The 22,218-nt window shown below is 37.4% G+C and overlaps 1 protein-coding gene across 3 annotated transcripts in view; it reads left to right on the top strand.

Moving 5' to 3' along the window:
• The window catches only part of LOC127520505 (metabotropic glutamate receptor 7), a 221,886-nt gene that overhangs the window by 109,285 nt on the left and 90,383 nt on the right, over positions 1–22,218 (top strand). For 2 of the 3 annotated variants that reach the window (XM_051908667.1, XM_051908666.1), the window contains exons 5-6: positions 1,415–1,561; positions 12,384–12,521. In XM_051908667.1, coding sequence (XP_051764627.1) covers positions 1,415–1,561; positions 12,384–12,521 — 285 coding nt within the window. The remainder of the gene's footprint in view (positions 1–1,414; positions 1,562–12,383; positions 12,522–22,218) is intronic. The other variant, XM_051908668.1, reaches the window with a different exon arrangement.

Here is a 22,218-nt window from a genome sequence, read left to right as displayed (position 1 = left end):
GGGTCATGAACTGCATTGTTTTATTGTTTTAGAATGTTTCCTGGGGTACACTTGTACTTGTACCCATAATGTTAGTATGACTTTTACATCAAAAATTGTCATAATTTGGAAGTAAAAGGCATTTTTCCTACCCTGATTTTAGCCCTCTGATTTGAACGCTCTGTTTGAAGGGGCGTGTCTGCTGTGAGACTTCAGTGCAAACGCCCAATGCTGTGATTGGCTGACATCTTGGCATATGAAATAGCTAAGTAATACATGTGGAACAGTGGAATTCTCTCAAAAACTTTTAGCATGTTTTTTTAATTTTTTTATCATGGCTCTCAAGGTTAACTAATCATGAAAAGTGTTGATTATAGCATTACGTTTAGATCTATGGCATTATATTTAGATTGTGGCATGAAAGGATGCAGTGATGAACATTGTAGCCGATCACAGACATGTTGAGTGCATGAATGCAGTGATCTTGTCATTTTAATTCACTTTATCCACACTAATGAATGCTTTCATCATAACTAACAGTGCAAACACAGTGTAAATAAGAGATGTGTTTATTATAACAGGAGTTTTGGTGAGAGTCCAGAACTCAGTCACTGATAAACTTGCCCTGTTTAATTAACAGCTCCAAGGATTGTAAAGGGAGTGTTCTTTGATCACTTTCTATAATTTAATCACAGTTTAAATAACAAATAATTTTCATCCTACTAAGAGAAACAATGTGAAGTTGACCATTTAGTCACTGGTTTGATTTACTGACACATAGACAAAGAACATCTGACTGTACATGAATCATTACATATCAGAAATCACTGGTCGCAGATCAGGCATTAGAATTAACACGGTTACTTACATGTTGTCGCATTACTGTCGAGTCCATATCGTAGAAGTCTGTTTGCAAAGCTTGTGTCGAAATTGTGACTGATTTACCAAAGAATCCACAGTGAAATGTACCGAATAGAAATAAATAATGCTCAACTGAGACAATGACATTGTTGAAAATAAATTCCTAGCATTAGTATCCTTTGGAAGATAATGTTATTTTTAACCCAGTGAGTAATCCTGTGCTCTTCTCTTCTCGTCATCTCACGAACACTCCTGTGGTCGGGGTCAAAGTCGCAATGATGAAGTAGGCAGTGATTTTCTTCTGCAGCAGCGGTCTTTTGTCGCACTATTACGTAATAAAGAGGCACATTCCACAACGAGTCGTTATCTGGGCTTGGTTACAATAAAAGCTGTTTTTGGACTAACAAGGAAGCTTTCAGTTCTGAAACCTACAGGATATTCTTATATGATGACATCTTATATATCAAAAGCTCAATGAAAATTAGATTTCTCAGTTCATGACCCCTTTAAGACAACCCATGTGCAAATGCATCAGTCAACACCATTGATGAGTATTTTCTCCTTGAAACTGCAGTGTACCAAAGACAGTTTCAAAAACGTGGTTTGAAACCACCCCCGTTTCCTACCGTCACAAACATGCAACCAATCCTGTCAACGTGCGGAGACGGGCTTATCCACCCTGAGCACAAAAACACCTTTAAGAAGGGACAGGAAAAATCAGGTACATATAGCAATATAGCAGGTGAATTATGTATGATGTTTATTATGATGTTATGATGAACTATATGCCTTTCTCCACTGATTTTCTATGATGTTCAAAGCGTTTCTGATACTGAATTTTAGAAGGCAGCTGTCTGACTCTGAGATGACGAATGGGAACATGATTTGTGTAACATTAGCAACACATTATTAGCTGTTTGATAAGTCAGTCATATCAATTACTGTTATGTGTCTGACGTTGTAGAGAACAATACGTAAAACCCATTACAATTCTGATACACTGACTTGTAGACGACCCTGTATAATTCGCTTCTCCACTTTTTCTTCATCTAAATCAGTTTCTAGTTCAAACATATATGGCTGAATTGAACCAATATTTCCACTTGCCATTGTGTAGCGTTTACTATTGAGTGGATCAGGTAGTCCGAGCTGGTGTGACTGTGTGGAGGTGGGGACTAATTTGCATATTCATGAATCCACTAAATGAAACAAGTGTAGAGTTACATTCAAGGCATTTTAAAGCATAAAGACATTATTTTCACAGGGGAAAAAAAGTTTAAATATGTCCTTTTGATGTTTTAAGGGATAAAATTATTGACTGCAAGGGGACTTTAAATGGAATCCAAGTTAAGCAATTTAGGATGAATTTATTACTGAAGTTTAACACTTAGAACAAACCCTAAAAAGAATGTCTAAGGAATATCAGTGCTTTGGAAGCACTGTAATGAAAAAAAAAAAAAAAAAGTAAAAAATTAAAAAGTAATTAAATGTAGATTGCAGCATTGGAGTATTTGGTTTAATGAACTGTTTCTGAACATAACAATAAAATAATGGAAGCATTTCGTCTACAATTGGTTGAATCCACTGATCAGAACATTTTCGGCTTGGAAACAAGACATTGAAAGAATCAAAAGTCTTACTTTTTTTTCCATAGGTACTTTAAAGATATATTAATTTTTTAGTCAATGACTCCGTGTAAATGATTTGGTACTGCCAATGCTGGCAGTTTTCTGAAAAAAACAGAAGCTTATTTCCTTATTTATCAGTTCAACTGACAAAAACCACCATTGAAATTATGCAAGCATGGTGCTCATCTAAATTATTATCTGTTTTCTCACCACCTCCCCCGATGACTTGTTTTAGCAGAATCGATCTGAAGTTGACAGCCCCCATCTATCTGGAGCTCACTTCAGAGACGTAGACAAATTGCGAGTGCATTAGCCGGTTGCGCTCCGCAACAACGTTATATCAGCCGCTCAGAAACACTTGAAGCAGAGTGACAGCTTGGAGTGTGATCCTTGTTGATTTGGAGATCAGTTTCGTTTGCCTTTTCTCCCTACAGGCTCTGAGTAACGTTTAACCTCAGACCGTCCATAAAATCTCTGCGAGGAGCTGAAGATCTGGTGTGGCACTTGAGGCTCAGGCGCTTTATTTGAAGTGTCGTCAGAGCTAGTGATTGTCACCTGAGGTTTCTCGCATGGCTTGATGCCACAAGCAGTTCGGATTTCCGGCATAGCTTAGAAGCGTCCCAAACCGGAACAGTTCCTTTTGAGGAGTTGGGATGTCTGGAAACTTGAACGTAATGTTTTATAAATTGGTTCAGGATGGGTGAGGTGGTTGTGGGAAACCTCTTCTCATTTGCTTTCATGGTTCCCATGACAATGGATTGGACGTGGGTTGCGGAGTCAGAAGGAAATGGCGTAGGCCTGCCTGAATTAATCTTCCATGCCTATGCCTGTTGAAAAGCTGGAAAGACACATATAACTGCCTACATGCGCTTTAAAGAAATGCATGCTGGTCTTCAGTCTTTTTGGTTTAAATTTGTGCCCTAGGGAGGAGTATATATATGGTTTTCCTACATAGCTGTGCTAGTTTTTGTGTCACGACTGACTGATCCATGGTCTCTTCTCATGAAATATCAATATTTCCAGAAACACTTCATATATATATATATATACATTTTTTTTTTTTTTTTTGATGGGTCCATCTTTCCATTTAAATACATTAAGAAGATAAATTATGAATGTGACGCCATATGTAATGGATCTTTGCGAACTGTCTTCCCATCATTTTTTCATGTCTAGTGCTTTATTGAACGGCTTCATGTCTAATCTAAACCCCTATGGCTTTTGAGTAATATAAAGTGTGGTCAAAAGCTTTATTTTAGATATGTTGTTAATATTTATAAAAAAAGTGACATTATTGAATAGCAAGGACAGTTCATAAATCCCACCATGGAGGGCTGCCTGCTAATTGCTCAGCAACAGAGCAGCTGTTGAACGCGTTAAACAAAAGGTGAAGCTCTGAGCTTTGTCCTCCAGACATGGAGAAAATGACACAGACAGGCCTTGGGGAGTTTCTTGTGTACAAGGCTTGTGTACAAATAAGCTGCAATTAGTAGAATTTATGAGCGAGCACGCAAACCTGCTGAGGATCAGTTTCTGAGTCAAGTACGCCTGTGGAGTGATGTGTAGAGCACATTTGGTCGAGGTCATCTGACAAATAAACTGAAAACTTGTATCAATCTGCCTGCCGAATAATTTAGCTTAAGGTCACAGAACAGAAGCACTTATGTCAGTGTACCGTTGTGATACTGGGAGTTATTCATAAAACATGAGCAGAACAAATTGTATTGTAATTTGTTCGTAAAATCTTAAAATTTTTTTTTTTTTCCATATGCAAAATTTTATGTAAGTAGTTTAATGAACTACTTACAGAGAAACATGTTCTGCTTGGATTTTTTTTCTATTGGATTTTTTTTTTGTGTTAAAAATGGGACAGTAAATGTACAAATGATTTTACGAACGTTTTACACAGACATTCTTTCTGCTTGGGTTTCATGAATGGTATTTGTTTGTTATGAGAGCCATGGCTTTGCAATTACTGCACATACTCTGACATGTGCTCATGTGGGCAACGCAAGTTCGAATTTGGCTCGCAACATCTCCGGATTATGTTCCACCTGACTCTCTCCGCATAATGTGTCCTTTGTAAGCAGAACAATTTTTTTTTTACACACTGTTCACACAAATCTATCTATCCCACTCATGTTTCATGTTTCACAACTGTTGCACATGTGGTTGATATACAAACCGGTCACCATGATTTTGCCAAGTAAGACATGTTCCTGGATCAACATATTTTGTTTATCCTGGAACAACATTCCTGTCCAAAAAATTAGTCTTAACCCTTTCCCTACCCCTAAACCTAAGCCATAACTTATCCCTAAAACAAGAGGGAAATGATAAGTGAAGGGAATTGATTGGAATATCGTTCCAGGATCAACAAAGATGTTGATCCAGGAACATGTTGCACTTGTTGAAATCACGTTCACCATAGGGGCTTTTGCACCGGAGGAACCTTTTCATAGTTCCTAGAACTATTGGCTGAAGTACCCAGATTTTGCAGTGTTCGCACCGCAGAAACTAGGAACAATTTTAATTCTAGGAACTCCTTTTGGGGGAACTAAATTAGCTCCTACTTCAGAGTAGGGTCTAAACCAGCACTAGAGGAACTATCAGTGACGTGAGTGTACGTTGATTTGTCAAATGCATGTCAAACACTGGCACCTGGCATTTTTAAAAAGCCGTGTGAACATTATTACTTCACGAACATGGAAAACAGTGATAACGGCACTTACCTGTTGTCTGCAGGGTTGTGTTCCTTTCTCCACCTCGATGATATGTAATACTAAAAGTTGTCATAGAAGATTTCATCTCTTAGCCCCACTTTTTGCTCTTTCAGTCGCGTAAATTATGCGTTTACATTCCATCTCCATTATCATGAAACACACAACACACAACAAACACAGCTCCGATCACGGCATCCTTCATCCACCGGTTTTTAGCATTTATAAATGCCGCGTTTAAAGACGCCGCTGTCAGCCGCTTCACAGTTCCTATTCCCAGTGCGAATGCAACCAGGAACATGGCCCGGGGGAGAAATTAGTTCTCGGGGAGCTATCCTAGTGGCTAGTTCCTAGAACTATTCGGTGCGAAAGCCCCTCATATGAACCATTCTTATATCAGTTGTCAGAAATGTACACATTTGTTTTGCTCATTGTGTTGTGGCAGTCATATCTTAGTGGTAGTGTGTACATGTGGTGCTCATAAGGGAAATGTGGGTTTGAATCTGGCTCGCAACAGTTCACGGTTATATTCCCCATCTCTCTTCACACATTCTGTCCTACATGTGCTGAACAAAGTTTTGTGTGAATCATTTGTAGATCTTTTTTTATTTGTTTTTTAATTGTAATTCAATTGAATAATTGTATTCAATTCAAATCTGGCTTGCAAATAATTTGAAAAAACATTCTTATGTTAGTTGTTTATTAAAGAATGTATGCAAAAATGCACGTACTTGTGGTGATCATGTGGGAAATGTGAAATCGAATCTGGCTTGTAAATGCTAATGTACCCTAGTGAAAAAATAGTATACTTAAGCATAATTTATTCGTATGTACTTTAGTATAACTAAATGTATTTGTGGCACGCTATAAATCGGTATACTTAAAGTCTGCTAAATTGGAACAACTAATTTTGTACTAAATGCATTTTAGTTGACCAAAAGCAGTGCTTAAGTTTAACTAAAGTTCTATTAAATACTTGTTTGTGCTAAAGTGGGACTATTCCAAGTATACTTAAGTACACTTTAAATATACTCTTGTATTTAAGTTTTGAAATGCAGAATTCACTCAGCATAAAATTAAATGTATTTTGGTGACATTAGAATTGCAATTCAATTACATTGTAAGAGTGTTGAACATACATTAATATTATACTGATAACAGACATTTAGTGATTTTAAAACACATTGCAATGGCATTCCAAGTTAACTTGTAGTGTGCTAATGGCATAATTATAGTGCGCTTCAAATAGGCTACAATAAAGTAATCTTTATAAATAAAGTCACAGATTAAGAATTTGCCTTTTACAGACACCCCCAGTATACCAGTAACTTTCTTATCCAATGAACATCAGTGAGACAATGGGAACAGATGTATATGTATATTGAATGCAGGAACCTGTACGGGCTGGAATCAAACCCGGGTCGCTGTCGCACAAGAGCACTCAGCTTACCTGTTGCTTGTGTTTCATTGTGTGCAGATAGAATAAAACCATCTGTAACATTTCTCTGCCGATTCTCTGCGCGCTTTAACTCTCAATGCACCACAACTGCTCTTGACAAAAACGCAATGAAATGATTTGGCAGTCTGGCGGTCTCACATTATGCTGCAGATTTAAATGTGACACATAAATTACAATTATTTACTTTTCATGCAGTTAACGTTTCTGAATTTATTTGACATTTTAACTTTTTATGTAATTCTTGAAGACTGGTCAGGATCAGTTTAATAATTAGTTTAATCATTCATAATATAATTTGACAGCCAAAAGGGCTGCAGTCCATATTTCAAAGTGCAACGGGCCATTAAAGTAGCGTTAATGGGAAAAGTGTATTACAGTAGGTGCTTTGGAATGCATTAGAAATACACTAAAGTAATAAAACTTCTGATCAGGTATGTGAATTTCTTTCACCATTCACCTTTAATCAAACTGACTATATGTTGTTTTCTTTATTTGTCATAATTACAAATATTTACTTTTGTAACTACTTTCTATATATCTGCTTTGCAACCATGCAAAATTGTGAGAAGTGCTATAGAAATCAATTTAAATTGAATTAAACAATAGCCTACCTGATATTCAAAGTGTGAGCAAATTATTGAAAAGTTCATAATTATAAAACTTACTTCATAATAATTTTTTTGCAACTCAAAATACATTTCCTGTAAACTTTTATCAATACTATTTTTATGCTAAACAAGTAGAACTCAAATACAGTTCATTGAAATGTATATTTAATCATAACAGGTCAACATAGTATTCAACAAAAATAAATTACTGAAGTAGTAGGCTACTTAAATATTTAACAAATTAAATCATTTTATTTGCAAATTGCTCATTTGAGCTGTAGGCAAAAGATGGGTTTGAAAATTCTACCCTTACAGCCAGATAGCAGAAACAAACTAGATGTTTCAGTCCAAACCTCATGCTTTCTTTGGTTTGCACAAAAAGTAAGTCTCATCTACAAAATGATATAGCATCATCTAAAAATAATTTCATCATTCATGAATTTGCAAAAACATGGTGAGACTTGTGTCTTTAGCTACAAAGAGTTTCTAGACCCAGTTTCCTTCTGACAAATCTGCCTTAACTGCAACACAGATTCCCAATAGTGTGCACTCCAGAGTTCGGTTGTTAAGCAAAAGTACAGCTAAACCGATTGTTGGTGAGTGTGATAGTATTCGCTTTATGGCGTGTTCGAAAATATATATCAATCATTGTGGTCTATATGTGTCAACTTCTGGTTCAACCAATGGTAGGATGTTGGTTACAGTGTTTTCAAGTCATGTCAGAAATAATGTATTTATGAGATAAAATGCACATGAACTTCAGCACAACTCATAATTATGAGTTTAGGTAACTCTGGATTTTCTTAAGAGTTTCTGAGTTAGGTGCATGACGGTGAGAAAACATGTCAGAGGCAATGGATGCAGAGCCTGCTCTAGTGAAAAAAAACCTACCAAAATATATTTAAAATAGGCCTACATTCATTTCACACTAACTACACACCCATCAATATACAGTAGTCAACATTTGAAGTGGATCAAAAAAGTTAATCAAAGTTGTCTTAAGAACTAAGCTGTCTTAAGAAGGTTTTAGGACAACATTGATGAAAGGTTTTGATCCACTTCAAATGTTGACTATATTTACTGACATAAATATTTTAATTAAACTTTATTTAGAGTTTTTCGTTATTGCACAATGCACAAAGGATAATATGATCACTGTATAATTTGAATGCAAGATATATAAAGTGTGCCTAAAGTATACTTGCAATAGTTCCCCTTTAGCACAATCAAATATACTTAAGTATATCTTTAGTTGGACCTCAACACAAAAATACTTGTTCCAGTTTAGCAGACTTTAAGTATGCCAATTTAGTATACTAAAAGTACAATTGCAGGGTATTTATATTAAATACATAAATATGTAAATGCAATTATAGTATACTTAGCATAAAATAAATGTATTTCAAATACATTTTAGTATATTTATTTTTCACTAGGGTAGTGATCTGCAGGCAGACATGAGGGCAGACACATACCATTATATCAGTAGTCCCCTTTCATCTGCCATAATGAAAAGCACAGGAACCCAAAACTCGCACCTCCAAGAGAAGAACCACAAACAAAGAAATAGATGGACTAGTAGATCAGCCTGCAAAAACAATCACCCTGACCATTTGTGCAAGGGAAGGATGATGACATTTGCATGTCATTGAGCAGATTAATCCTATCACCATTTTCCCCATTGTTCACCCCAGTCCCTCAGTCCTGAGGTGACCTGACCTGAGGTGTGAACTAACTTCCACTCACCAAACAGGTTTGCTATGTGGCTTGGAGTTATAAAGGACCCAAATTGGACACACAATGGACAAAATGGAGCAAATCTTCTCTAGCGAAATCTCACGAATCCTTCAAGATTGGTCAGATGACGAGCTTCCTCCAATGTATATTGTAATTCAGTCAACAATCTTCCATGATTGTTCTTTATTGTCAAGGTGAGACTCCTTGGCTGGTGCCCCTAAATACTGGAAGGAATCATCTGATGCTCTCACACTCACCTTAATATTAATATTTAAGACCATAAATAACTAAATTTGTGGTGCCCTCATGTGAGGCTAGTCCAAAATCACTACACTATTTTTCACTCTTTCTCCCCATTATATTCTTTACTCTTTCTACTTTCTCTCAACAAGTGCAAAAAAGTGTGGTGGTGTAAGTCGGTTGCATGATTTGCGTGCACAATCATAGAAGAAGTGAGTGACTTCACCACCCAACTACAGCCCTCAAGATGCCAACTCGGGGGATGCAGCTTGGGAATCACAGATAGGCTGAATACTTACTCCGACTCATGAGTATGCGATGCCCAGGAGTGCATTAAAGACTTCAGCCACATTTGTTGACTGGCTTAGGGCAGCTCTGCTGTAGCAGCTTATTGATAACACCTTATCTCTTTCTTAACACTTATTTTCTAGTGGGCAAGGCAGACCCGGACTCACTTCCTTTGCAGTATACAGAGTGGAAGCAAACAAAGTTTAAATGAGCTATAGCTATTTAAGGTTAGCTGATGCCTCTGGCAAAATTAAATGTTCTGCTGACCTTTGTACTTGTAGCTACACTGTGGATGATAGCCTCATTACACCAAAAACCTATTTAGATGAGGCATGTTATTAGCCTTGATGCCAGACAACAAGGACAGACTCAAAAGACTCTTTGCGATCCAGATTGATAAATGCTATTGTTTGTCTGCTGATGCCGAACGGTCTGATTAAATGCTAAGCTACCTGACGCAAAGAATATTAAGTAAGGATACTAATGATTTTGTAGGGGAAGCAGATGTGTTGCAACCTGTTCACACCAAGACCGATCATACAACAATGGTAAATTCTCAGGAAAAAACAAATGAACAAAAAAAAAAAAAAACTTAACATGCTGAGATCTAATTGTTTAGAGAAGCTGGAGTCTTGATGGTAAAGCTAATTACAACTAGTTATACCAGCATCACACTACAGGTCAGTAATTCATTTCTTTTTTTTTTTTTTTTCAGCAGGGTGATACATGAAATCACAACCCAATCTCCTAAGAAAACAACTATTTTATGAGGTGGCTATTTTGAAATATACAATATTTATATAATATGATGCATTTAGTTTGGAAACGTACAATTTACAGAAAAAATGTAAGCATGAAGGTCTACCCCTAAACCCAGTGGGGCAATGGACAATGGAGATCGTATGAATTAATTTGAATTAGCCACCTGTTCATACACTATTAGTAATATATCTCAGATTCAGATTCATTCTTTATTGTCCTCGATGGACAAAATTAGTTTTCACAGACTGTACCGGGAGCAATATTCAGCATGCATAATACGCACATACTGCACAAAACATACACACATATTGTACACATAGTATACACATATTACTCAGAAGTGGCAGCAGCAACAAAACATCATGAATTTGAAATTATGCATTCTGTGAATTTAATAGCTGTAGGTAAAAAACTTTTCCCAAGGTGTGCTTTTTTTTTGTGGGGTAGCTGTCTATATCTGTGGCCTGAGGGGAGAAGGGTGAGGCATGAGTTGAGAGGGTGGCTGGGATTTTGTATTATGGTATTTGCTCTGTGAGTGGTGGAGGTGTCAATGAGACTGACAGGTTGGAAATGGGAAGACCAATTATTTTTGAGGAAGTGTTAGTGATTTTAAGGAGCTTGTTTCTATTGGTGAGAGAGAGCATGGTGAAATAGCAGGTGGCACAATACAGGAGGATGGGTTTAATGATACTATGCTACAGGAGAAGCAGGAGGTGTGGTTTAACTGAGAGAATCCATATTTTACGTATGACAAAAAGTCTTTGTTGGCAGCATCTATGGATGTCTGTTATGTGGTGATCAAAACTCAGTTTATTATCCAAGATGATGCCGAGGAACCTGAAGCTGTCAACAATTTCTACTCGCAGGCGATTGATGGAAATGGGGCAGTGAGAGGTGGAGAGTTTATGGCATGTGTCCAGGATGAGTTCCTTTGTTTTGGTGATGTTGAGGAGGAGGTGACTGTCTGTACAACATTGGGTGAAGTTGGCAACAGATTGGTGATATGCTGTAACTGACTCCATGCCGGTGAGGAGGGTGAGTATGGCTGTGTCATCCGAGTATTTGAAGTATTTTGTAATGGGGGAGGGGCTAAGGCAGTCATTGGTATATAGTGTGTAGAGAAAGGAACTGAGGACGCAGCCTTGGGGGGAGCTCCGGTGTTGACAATAATTGTGGTGGATGCAGTGCTACCCAACCTTACTGCCTGTGGTCTATCACTGAAGAAATTATGAATCCAGCAAAGGTGGCATATGAAGATGGTGGAGTTTGGTTATCATGAATTGTATTGAAGGCGAAGCTGAAGTCTATAAAAAGAATCCAGCCATAATAGCCAGGGGAGTCCTGATGTTGGAGGAGAGTGTGAAGGAGGCATGCAACAGCATCCTCTGTTCCTCTTTTGGCATTGTAGGCAAACTAGTAGAAATCCAGCTGTGGGTAGATGACCGGAAGAATGGTGTTCAGTACCAGTTTCTCAAGGCATTTTGCTATTATGGAGGTAAGTGCTACTGGTCTGTAATGATTTCTTGGGGACAGGGATGATGGTGGCTTTTTTCCAGAGGGTGGGGGCAGTTGCTGTCTGAAGTGTCTCTTTGAAAAGTGAGTGGAGAACAGGAGAGAGCTCCAGGGCACAGTTCCTGAGCAGCCTTCCAGTGATCCCATCTGGGCCAGGGGCCTTGCCAGTATTGCACCTCCTGAGCTGCTGGTGGACGTCTCCCACCGTGAGGGGGGAAAATTGTGGCTGCTCAGGGGTGGGTTTCACACACAGTGGTGCAGTTCAGGATGCCAAACCTGGCGTAAAAATTTGTTCAGGTATCTGGTTAACAAGTTGGGGACAGTAGGTGTATGACTGCTGGCTTTAGAAGTGGTTCCAATGAGTGTTTTCATTTTCTGAATGCCTGTATGGGGTTAATGCTGCTGAAATCCTGTTCTAATTTGTCCTTGTATGTGAGTTTTGCCTTTTTGATTTCATTTTTCACTGAGCGGTTAATGTCTACACTACACTATCTGGTTTCTTTGGTAGAAGTACTAAGGCACATGTCTTTTCAAGTAAAGTTACTGATTATTTGATGCTGTCGCTAATAGTGCTGCTTGTCCTTTTCAGGTTTCGACGGCTACTTTACTACACGCACACTAGAAAACAACAGAAGAAACGTCTGGTTCGCTGAGTTCTGGGAGGAGAACTTCAACTGCAAGCTCATGAGTTCCTCAAAGAGAGAAGACACTAGTAGAAAGTGCACAGGTAAACGTTAATAGCTATTTTTTTGTCCAAAAACACTTGATGCTGTGAAATGCAGGTTTTCTTTCTGCGAGTACACAGCTTTGTCATCTTGACCGAAATCCTTGCTGGAAAATCCTGCTTAAGCTGGTAACTGTACAGCATTTTGGTACATGATAACTGGCTAAGGTTGGACTTCAGCATAATTAACAGCAACAAACCAGCTGCCAGCTGGTTTGTCCACTTAAGGTGGTCAGGCTGTTGTTTTGGAACATGGTGACTGGTTGATGACCTAATCACCAGCTTGGACCAGCTAATAACCGACTTAGACCAGCTAATAACCATATACTGTGTTCAAAAACAAAGCTACCAGCTTTAGCTGGATTTTCCAGCAGGGAATTACAAACCTGCCAGTCTATATTAAGACACTTGCTGCAGTGAATGAAAAATATGAAAGTTACCACAATTTTCTTAGCTTTTTTTTTTTTTTTTTTTTTGGCTAAACCTGAAGAACCCTGTCAGGCTCATTGACTCCAGCTTATTAGTGCTGCGTTTCTGAATATAAAGCACATTCTCCTCTGTAACAGAGCTCTCAATTACATAAGCTTCCCTCAGCTCATCATGGCTAGTTCAGGCTGACTGGTTCCCAATTCCCAGTTAGCTACACGACAGAGTACACGCGCATGAAGATTGTCAACCACAATTTGAGAATATTCATAACAGGATAACAGAAGCATGCACACAAGGTTGTTTTCTTCTCTTATTTTTTTATATTTTAGGTGTAGTTTTGGAGGCAATATTCCAAAATTGAGCAGAACATTACATTTTAAGCAATGATATGCATAATTACTGAAGTACTATTTCTAAGTCGTAAAATCGTTTTGAAATTGTATATGCCTGTATTTTGTCTTGTAGCCTGTGGTTAAGTCAATATCTGCACAAGGGGTAAACACTCTAGAGTAATTAATGTAAGAATCAATACTATTGACTACATGCTAACAAAATAAAAAGCATGACAAAGAAATTGTTACCCAGAATTGTTCTGTATTGTATAATCTGTCTCTTCAAATTTCCATGAGAAATATGATGCTTGTCAAGCGAAATGTATTGATATTTGAACTCATTAAATCTGTGACAACTCAGTTAATTGACTAATGACGCGCACGACTGTCACAGCGTACAGCAGCTTTTTTTACTGCAGGACCCAGATTTTACAGTAAGGACACAATGCAGTACCAAAACTGTTTATTGCGCAACATTGAATTTCAGTGGTTTTATGCTCTCTGCAGCCAGTAATTCACTGCACAAAACACATTGGAGCTGTTTCTTGTAGGTCCAAGGTGGTCTAGCAGCTCTAGTCAGCTTAACCAAAATGGTCTACCAGGTCAAAATGAGCTCCTCTAGATGGTAGCCGAGGTGATCTGCTATCTACACCACATTTAACCAACTTGGATCAGGTAGAAACTATGTGACTGCCGCCTACGCCTTATATCAAGTTCGTAGTAGCATAGCACCAGCCGCAGACAGACCGCCGGCACACCCACAGATCGCCCACAGTCTGTTTGCAAACCGTCTGATGCACATTGCACACAAAGATGGCAAGAACTGACTGAAAATCATTAACCTTTCTGGTCACTGTTATGCATTTTGTATTCCATGATTTTTATTGTGGTACCAACTTTTTGGTATATTTGTGCCCACTAAACGGCATGTAAAAACTCGACAAATTCTGATTGGTCATTTTTTCATGTTGTTCTAAGTTGCAAAATGGAAAATATAGGTGATTAATCAAAAGCCTGGGTATCTGAGAAGAAACTCTTTTATGGCCAATTCAAATACCAAATTACTATAGGGTGGCTCATCAAAATGGTCACAATTTCTCGCATATAGAATACAGTTGACAGTCCTATATTCAAGAGCTAATTATGGTTGCGTTCAGTGTGAACTCAGGCACACTAGACAAATAGTTGTCTGATACATTATTTAATGCGATGTGATGTGTTTTTTTTTCCATGTGTGGCTCTGTAACTCACAGAGATATGAGCTATATGTCATCCAAAAGTTTTAGATCCACCAGTTTGTGGTCTCAGTGAGACATAGCCATTGAGAAATCTCATTTATCGAGTGTCCTGTCTGCTCCTGGAGTCTCTGAACAACGAGGTGAGATATTCAAGAACTAGAGGTGGCGGCAGTTTCTGTCAGCGACAGCTGGCAACGACACTCTATATCGCCCGGAGACGCCATCGGTGTGAGGGCCAATTTACAGACATCAAGGGCCAGAGTATGTGATGAGAGAGAAAGCACATGGTGCCGTCCCTGGAACAACAGTTTGCGCTGGAGGGCAAAGGAGAGTCAGGTCTGATGGATGACATGGGAGAGGCTAGAGAGGAGTTGGCTGTAGTCCAGGATCACAATTGTACAGGAGAAGACACAATTAAAGAGGGCTAGATTGGAAAGTCACTGTGAATTTGTAATCCATTTTTGGGTTTCTGCACACAGGTCATTACGTGCATGGCACGTTCTCCACCTCCAATATTAATTAGACGTAATGAGATAGTTAGCAGTATTAATAGTCTTATCTGACAGTTTTTGGTGTCTTGGGCCAAAATGCAACCAGGCACCACACACATTTTATTAATCACAATTTTTTGATCTTATTTTCTCGTAAAAACAACTAGATGTCTTTAAAATAAGAAACATTTTGTAAGATAATTAGTTGTTTTTAGAAAATATATCTTTATTTAGTTTATTAACTTTGTTTTATTTACAACGTGTTTTTCTTGTAAAGATGGACTAATAAGTACTGAAACCTAGTGGTGTGGATGAAGCATTACTTAAAATTTAGCCATTGAATAACCTTTTTTCACAAACTACGGCTGCGTCTCATTTCGAAGGCTGCATCCTCCGGAGATCCCATTTGAAGGCTGCATACGTCATGGAGGCGGTCGCATTTAAGAAAAGTAACTGTTAGATTGCAAAGAAAGAAAGAAATTACAGTATTTTACACCTCACAAGGAATAACAGTCAATTTTATTACAGGCCTCTGAAATGAGAAGCAGCTAAAATGTCACATAATTTAGACGTAAATTGAAGTATTTGGTGGGTCATGTGATCTCAACATGGTGGCCTCCATCAGGAGACCTACTCCATAAAAATAATAAAAATCTTTAAATGGCCTACTTACATGAGTGGAGTCTTCATGAGAAAGTACATTATTTTAAAGATATTTTTCATAAGTATTTCTTTACATTAAAATAAAATCATTTACAGTGAAGGAAAATTACCTAGAAGTTATTATTATAAATAATTTAATTAGGTAAGTAGACCTCAATAAATTTAGCTAGTTTATGCTTAAAACATGTTTACCATTATTTATATTTTTATTATTTTATTTATTTTTTTATGGGGTAAGAAAATTAAACTTAATTCAAGACATTCTATGAAAAAAGTCTTAATATATTATTAATATCTGCAGTTTCTTATGTAAATGTCGTAAATGTCTTTAATTTTTTTATTTTTTTTTTTACCGCAAAACAAGACAAAACACTCCTTAAGAAAAAATCTTTTGGAGTGACATTGGAATGCATTTAAAGTCCCTTTTGGAGTGAAGAGCCAGAGTTCAGAGTCCTCTGGGCAAAGGAGTGTTTGAATTTAGACAACAGCACTTTATGAAAATTACAGCTTCTCAGTCCCCTCACAAAAGAAAACATAAATAGAAAATTGCTGAACTCTGTATGTGGAATTGCTGTTATTATCAGTATAACTGTTCACAATGGCACACTTGTGTTTCTGCAGCCTTGTACTAAATTCTCTTTGTGAAACATTGTACAGGTCTGGATTCTGTGTGTGAACTGCTTCGAAGTCATCATAAAACATAATTCACAAAACGTTTTACTTTCGTAATGTGAAATATTTGCAAATAAAGATTTTCTTTTCACTACATTTCGGACCTGTCACGATCACCTGTCACCTCAGCACTATACTTCCCAGAATCCTTCCCGTCTGCACACACTCCACCATCGCCTGCACCTGCCATCAATCACCATCATCAGCACCTCTCTACAAAAGCCTACACCACACACAGTAATCGTCTGGTTTATGACTAGGACCCACCAAAGCATTGGATAATATTTACCTGTACTACTTACTTCTGTGTTATTCTCCTTATTACCGCTTCCTCCGGATCCCTTCTCCAGTCTCCTGTTTCCCAAGTTTGTGTCTCGAAATCCTGTGTACCTGTGAGACAAAGAGAATTATCCTCAAGTCATTGATTAAAGCTACATACTGGTGTTCATGTGTGTGTGGTGTTACATACCTGCCTTGGACATCTGCTCAGTTGTTTTTTACTGCAAATTCTCACCTTGTGCACTTCTTATTATTAATACATCTGTGTTATCATTCACTAACCATTCTCTCTGAGTCTCTGACAGGAGAAACATTTTTAATGAAAGTTTATGAAGACAAAATTTGGGGGGAATAATGTGTATCATTCATTTTAACCCATATGACATTTTTTTTTTTTTTTTTGATTATTTCAAATGTGTCTCAAAAAGGATTAGTTCACTTTCAAATGGAAAAGCCATCCTATGCGTATATGAAGAGTTTGGTTCCAAAACGCAATAAATGCCATTTTTTTTTTTTTTTTTTAAATTGAGTTCTTGCCAAAATCAGTATTGTGTCTTGTTGGTATTGAATCTGGGTTTACATATTGAATTTTTAATTTTACTCAAAATGTGATATCCGCCGTGTTATTCAGTCATGTTTTCTCCCTATCTTTCCAAACCGCGACAAACGCCAGTCTGCAGTCTCTGCAGAATGCGATACATCCGCTCAACCAATCACAGCGCACCACTCCACGCATTGTAAACAGTAATGGCAGCGCTTTGAATACACCCTGGCATCCTAGTTTTCCTTATCTACTTTGTACTTTGTGATCAACAAAAACAGAAAAATGAATAATTTTGATGGCATTGATGAACATGTGGTGGTTTCTGCAGTGGGTAAGAAACGTAAGCCATCGCAATCTAATCATTTACGTGAGGAGATTAAGAAGATGAGGCACTCGGGAGGAGAAAAAATGCCAGCTGTTGCTTGTTCCACGACAGCATCAAACTTCTGTCATGGTCCCCAAAACAGTTTTTAAAAGCCATTTGACCAAGAATGATTAATCCTCGAATCTGGCATTGCTAATTTTGATTCTAAACATCTGATAGGAAAATAAATAAATAAATAAATAAAATAACATGATTGCTATTTGAATGTATGCAGTATAGCGACGCCCCTGGGTAGTTGCAGTCAATTCCAATGTACTTGGCAAATGTGTTGTTTTTATTTTAACCATGCGGTGGCGCCAGATACTCTTTAATCGGTAATGACAAACGGAGACATAATTAATTTATAGCATTAACAAGATGACCCATTGAATTCATTTTGGGAGCAATGACTGAATGTATTTTTTTCCAGTGCCTGAATATAAGATTAGTATTGACCAAGTTCAGAGGCTGTCATATATGTGGATCAAATTACTTTGTTGTGTATTTTCAACAGTTTCAATATGAAAATTAACTTTTTAATGATTCAATGGATTAATTGCATTTTGGAAAAAAAACAAAAAACGTGTCATGGATTTATTGAATTTTGGGGGGAAAATAATCAGTTTTTTTAATAAATCTTTGAAAATCAAAATTTGGATTTGAATTTTTAATGTTATTATAACCTAAAGATGCTATGTGAAAGTTTGAAACAGAAAAGAGTGGTTTTCATCTTGCCACTTTCTTAGTAAAGAAAACACATTTTTACTCAAATTAATCAAAATGGATTTATAGCGTTTTGGAACCAAACTCTTCATATGACTTTCTTCTTTCTGATGAACACAATTGGAGAAATATTATTAAATATTCATGATGCATCCGGGCTTTATAATGGCAGTGAGCGGGATCAACGAGTATGAGCTGAAGAAAGTGCCTCCATCCACATCCATCCATCATAAATGTGTACTCTGCACGGCTCGGGGGGTTAATAAAGGTCTTCTGAAGTGAAGCGTTGCATTTGTGTAAAGTAAAATATCTAGCTTCCGCCAGACCGCCTTCCGTATTCAAATTACGGGAAAAAAACGGAACTGGCGTCGCATAAGTTGAGCTTTTTCCGTAAGTTGAATAGGGAAGGCGTAGGATGTGGTGTAAGCATTTTGAACTGCGAGAGATTTACTCTTTCTTTGTAAGTTGAATACAGAAGGCGGTCTGGCGGAAGCTTCAGAACCTGTTAAATATGGATTTTTTTTTTTTTTTTTTTTTTTTTTTTACACAAACGCATCGCTTCACTTCAGAAGGCCTTTATTAATCCCCCGGAGCCGTGTGGAGTACATTTATGATGGATGGATGGATGTCGATGGAGTCACTTACTTTGGCTTCATACTCGTTGGTCCCGCTTACTGCCATTATAAAGCTCAGATATGTCAGGATATTTGTTAAAATATCTCCGATTGTGTTCATCAGGAAGAAGAAAGTCATATACACCTAGCATGGCTTAAGGGTGAGTAAAGCTTGGGGTAATTTTCATTTGAAAGTGAACTAATCCTTTAACATAGATGTTGGCTAAATGCAAATTATTATATATATATATATATTTTTTTTTAAATATACTTTGTAAAAAAAATAATGAGTAGAATGATATATATGCTTTTCAATAAGGTCCCTTTATGTTTATGTTAATTAATGCATTAACTAACATTAACTAAAAATAAGCAATACATTTGTTAAAAAATACAGCTGTTCATTGTTAGTTCATGTCAGGTCAGGTCCATTCTTTTTTTTCTTTTTTACCATATGGGAAGAATAATTTAGAGAGCACCGTTGACTTGAAAAACATTTGACATCCAATCAGATCGACTGATTGTCATAAGTTTTGTTCTTTGTGTGAGTCTTAGAGTGTCGTATATCAGTAACAAACAAACAGTTCTAGTGTAGGATGTTCTGTTCTGAGGAAACGGGGACAACCTGATTCGTTCCTTTCCATTTTTTGACCTCTTTCAGTAGACGCCAATCAGCCCACAGACATCTATTCACCATAATTACATGCTGTGTTTATCTATGTAGCACATGCTCCAGGATCGCTTCCATTTTCAGCGGCGGGTTTTGCAGAATTATAGCTTGATAATAATGAGAGTGACAGCCATTTCCCTGCGAATCGGAGGCAAAAAATGCCCCTACCTCCTCCCACCCATATATCCATCCATCTATCCACTCTATGAGGCTTTATTGTTCTGACATGGCAAGATCAATGCAACTCTCGATTGGATTGGACTAAACTGATCAGCATACTGAAACTTTAGCTGTTTGAGTATTTATCATACACACCTGTAACCACTGGGTTTTTGAAGGTTCCGGAATGATGTTCTGAATCAATTTAATCTAGTGGCACCAGCAGTCTCTTTTATAGTAATAGGGAGGGAGTGTTACCTTTTAAAACTTTTATTCCCTACTTAAGCACAATCAAGCTACCTAATTAGCTCTGGAATGCCTAATAGGTATTTTGGAGATCAAACGAAATCTTTTACGAGGAGTGGTGGATGGTGAGGCACTCTGTTTGCATTCATGAATGGCTGCATCGGTTTGTTTTAGAATAAAGGATTTTGGGTAGAGTTGCCTCAGGCTGGCACCACAGTGAGTCCACATCTCTCAATTATCTCTTACACGGAGAACTAAAAGTAGCCGTTTTCTTTTGCAGTGTGCAGACGCAGACTCAAAGAATAACTTGAATTCGGAAACCACTGGAATGCAAGGGAATGGTCCTGAGATGTGTTTTAAAATAGATTAAAATTACTTATATCTTCACAAGCTGTATAGCAAATGTGACACTCATGGCGTGAAATGCTGAAAAAACCTAATTTTGCACATTTGATGGTTACTTTATAAAGCATAAAGCTCAAAGTATACTATACAGAGCATGTGATGTAAATTTTGTACATTTTTCATAAATTTCTTTCGTAAATCGCAGCCAGATTCGAACCACATACACTGTGTATGCTAAGCTCACACATGTGCCTAATTTGTTTGTCCACAAGGTGGCAACACTTGCCCGGGATGTTGTTTCAAAGTCGGAAGAGACGGTAAATGAAGAAACTATGGAAACACAACAACAGGGCCCACATTTATGAGCCCTTGTGTGAGGAAGTTAAGAGATTTAATTTTTAAAAGAGCTTTAATTTAAAAGAGCTCAAAGACATTTAATTTCAATTATAATTCTGATAAGAAAATTTAGTTTTTTTAAAAAGGATGTAACTTTCTAGTGCACGTGCCGACTGCCTGTGTTTGTGTCCAACTATAAAATGGAGTATAGTTTGAATGGCTGTGCGTTCAGTTGTATAAACATACGCTACGTGACTTTAGATGTAGAATTTAAATAAAAGCTAATTATTAATGTTAAACGCAATGGTATTATGGAATGACATCACATGAAACATGACGTACATGTTCATGATAACTTAAAGATGCAGTGTGTAAATTTTAGCGACATCTAGCGGTGAGGTTGCGAACTGAAACCAACACCCCTCCCTTTTGAAGCAGAATAGAGAAGCTCAATAGAGAAGCTACGGTGGCCGTCTGGTCAACACAAGTCAAAGATGACGTCTGAGACAGCAGAGAGTATAGGTGAGTCCCAATTCGCGTACTTATGCACTATTCTATGACGTTTTTAAGTACAAATAGTGTGCGTTCACACAGAAAATTCCAAAAAAGAAAAAGTGCACTTTAAATACTCGGATGATGCACTAAATTAACGGAAAAAAACGAAGTGTGAAATGTTAGACACAACATTCAACTGTCACAGCTTTAACACAACGCTCAACTGTCGCAGCTTTAATTACGTAGCGGAGAGAGAGGGGGTATCTGACTCCGTTGTTAAATGACAAAACAACCTTATACAATTCACGCACTACATGGATGAGTAGATAAGTACATAGTGTATAAGTACATAGTGTATAGTGCGTCATTTGGGACACAACTTATGTTAGCCAGTCAAGCAATGAGGTTTCTTCTTATTTCTTACAAAGAACAGTCTCTGCTTCTAATAAACCAGGTGACTACTACTACTACTACTACTACTACTACTTCTTCGTGCGTATTCAACATAGTGATGATGCAAGCTGCCTCTAAAAACACAAACAATTTAGAAAAACAACAACGTAGTGATGAAACACGCTCTCTAGAGTGTTTGTCCGTTTAGGGCTGCTGTAGAGAACATGCCGGCGCAAAATGACGACTTGGCATGGAGGGGGGACCCGCGATGTATGTAGATATAAATGGCTCATTCTAAGGTAATAAAAACATAACGGTTCATTATGTAAGGTCTTTATACACCACTGAAAACATAGTTATGTATATTATATTGCATTTCTGTCAATAGATCCTCCGAAATTTTACACATTGCACCTTTAAATCTTTTAGGTTCTTGTGTACATAAAACAGACTTAATTCATCAAGTCTGTTTTACACCTGGCCTGTTTTCATCAATAAAAAAAGGATAATTAATTTGCAGTTCAAATAGCATATGGCTGATATAGATTAAAAGAAGCCCACACAAGTTGGAAACCAGCACTCCAATTAGCTTACACATCTGGCAAGTTTTATTTTCCACAATAGAGTTTGTTCTTATCACTTAGATGAGAATCAAAAGGAGTTCAGGACATTCAATAGTTATTGGGGTGCTTTTAAACTAGAGATTT

Source organism: Ctenopharyngodon idella, chromosome 10, assembly GCF_019924925.1.
Source record: "Ctenopharyngodon idella isolate HZGC_01 chromosome 10, HZGC01, whole genome shotgun sequence".
Taxonomy (NCBI): domain Eukaryota; kingdom Metazoa; phylum Chordata; class Actinopteri; order Cypriniformes; family Xenocyprididae; genus Ctenopharyngodon; species Ctenopharyngodon idella.
The sequence above is the reverse complement of the archived record's forward strand: the minus strand, read 5'-3'. Positions and strand labels throughout refer to the sequence as shown.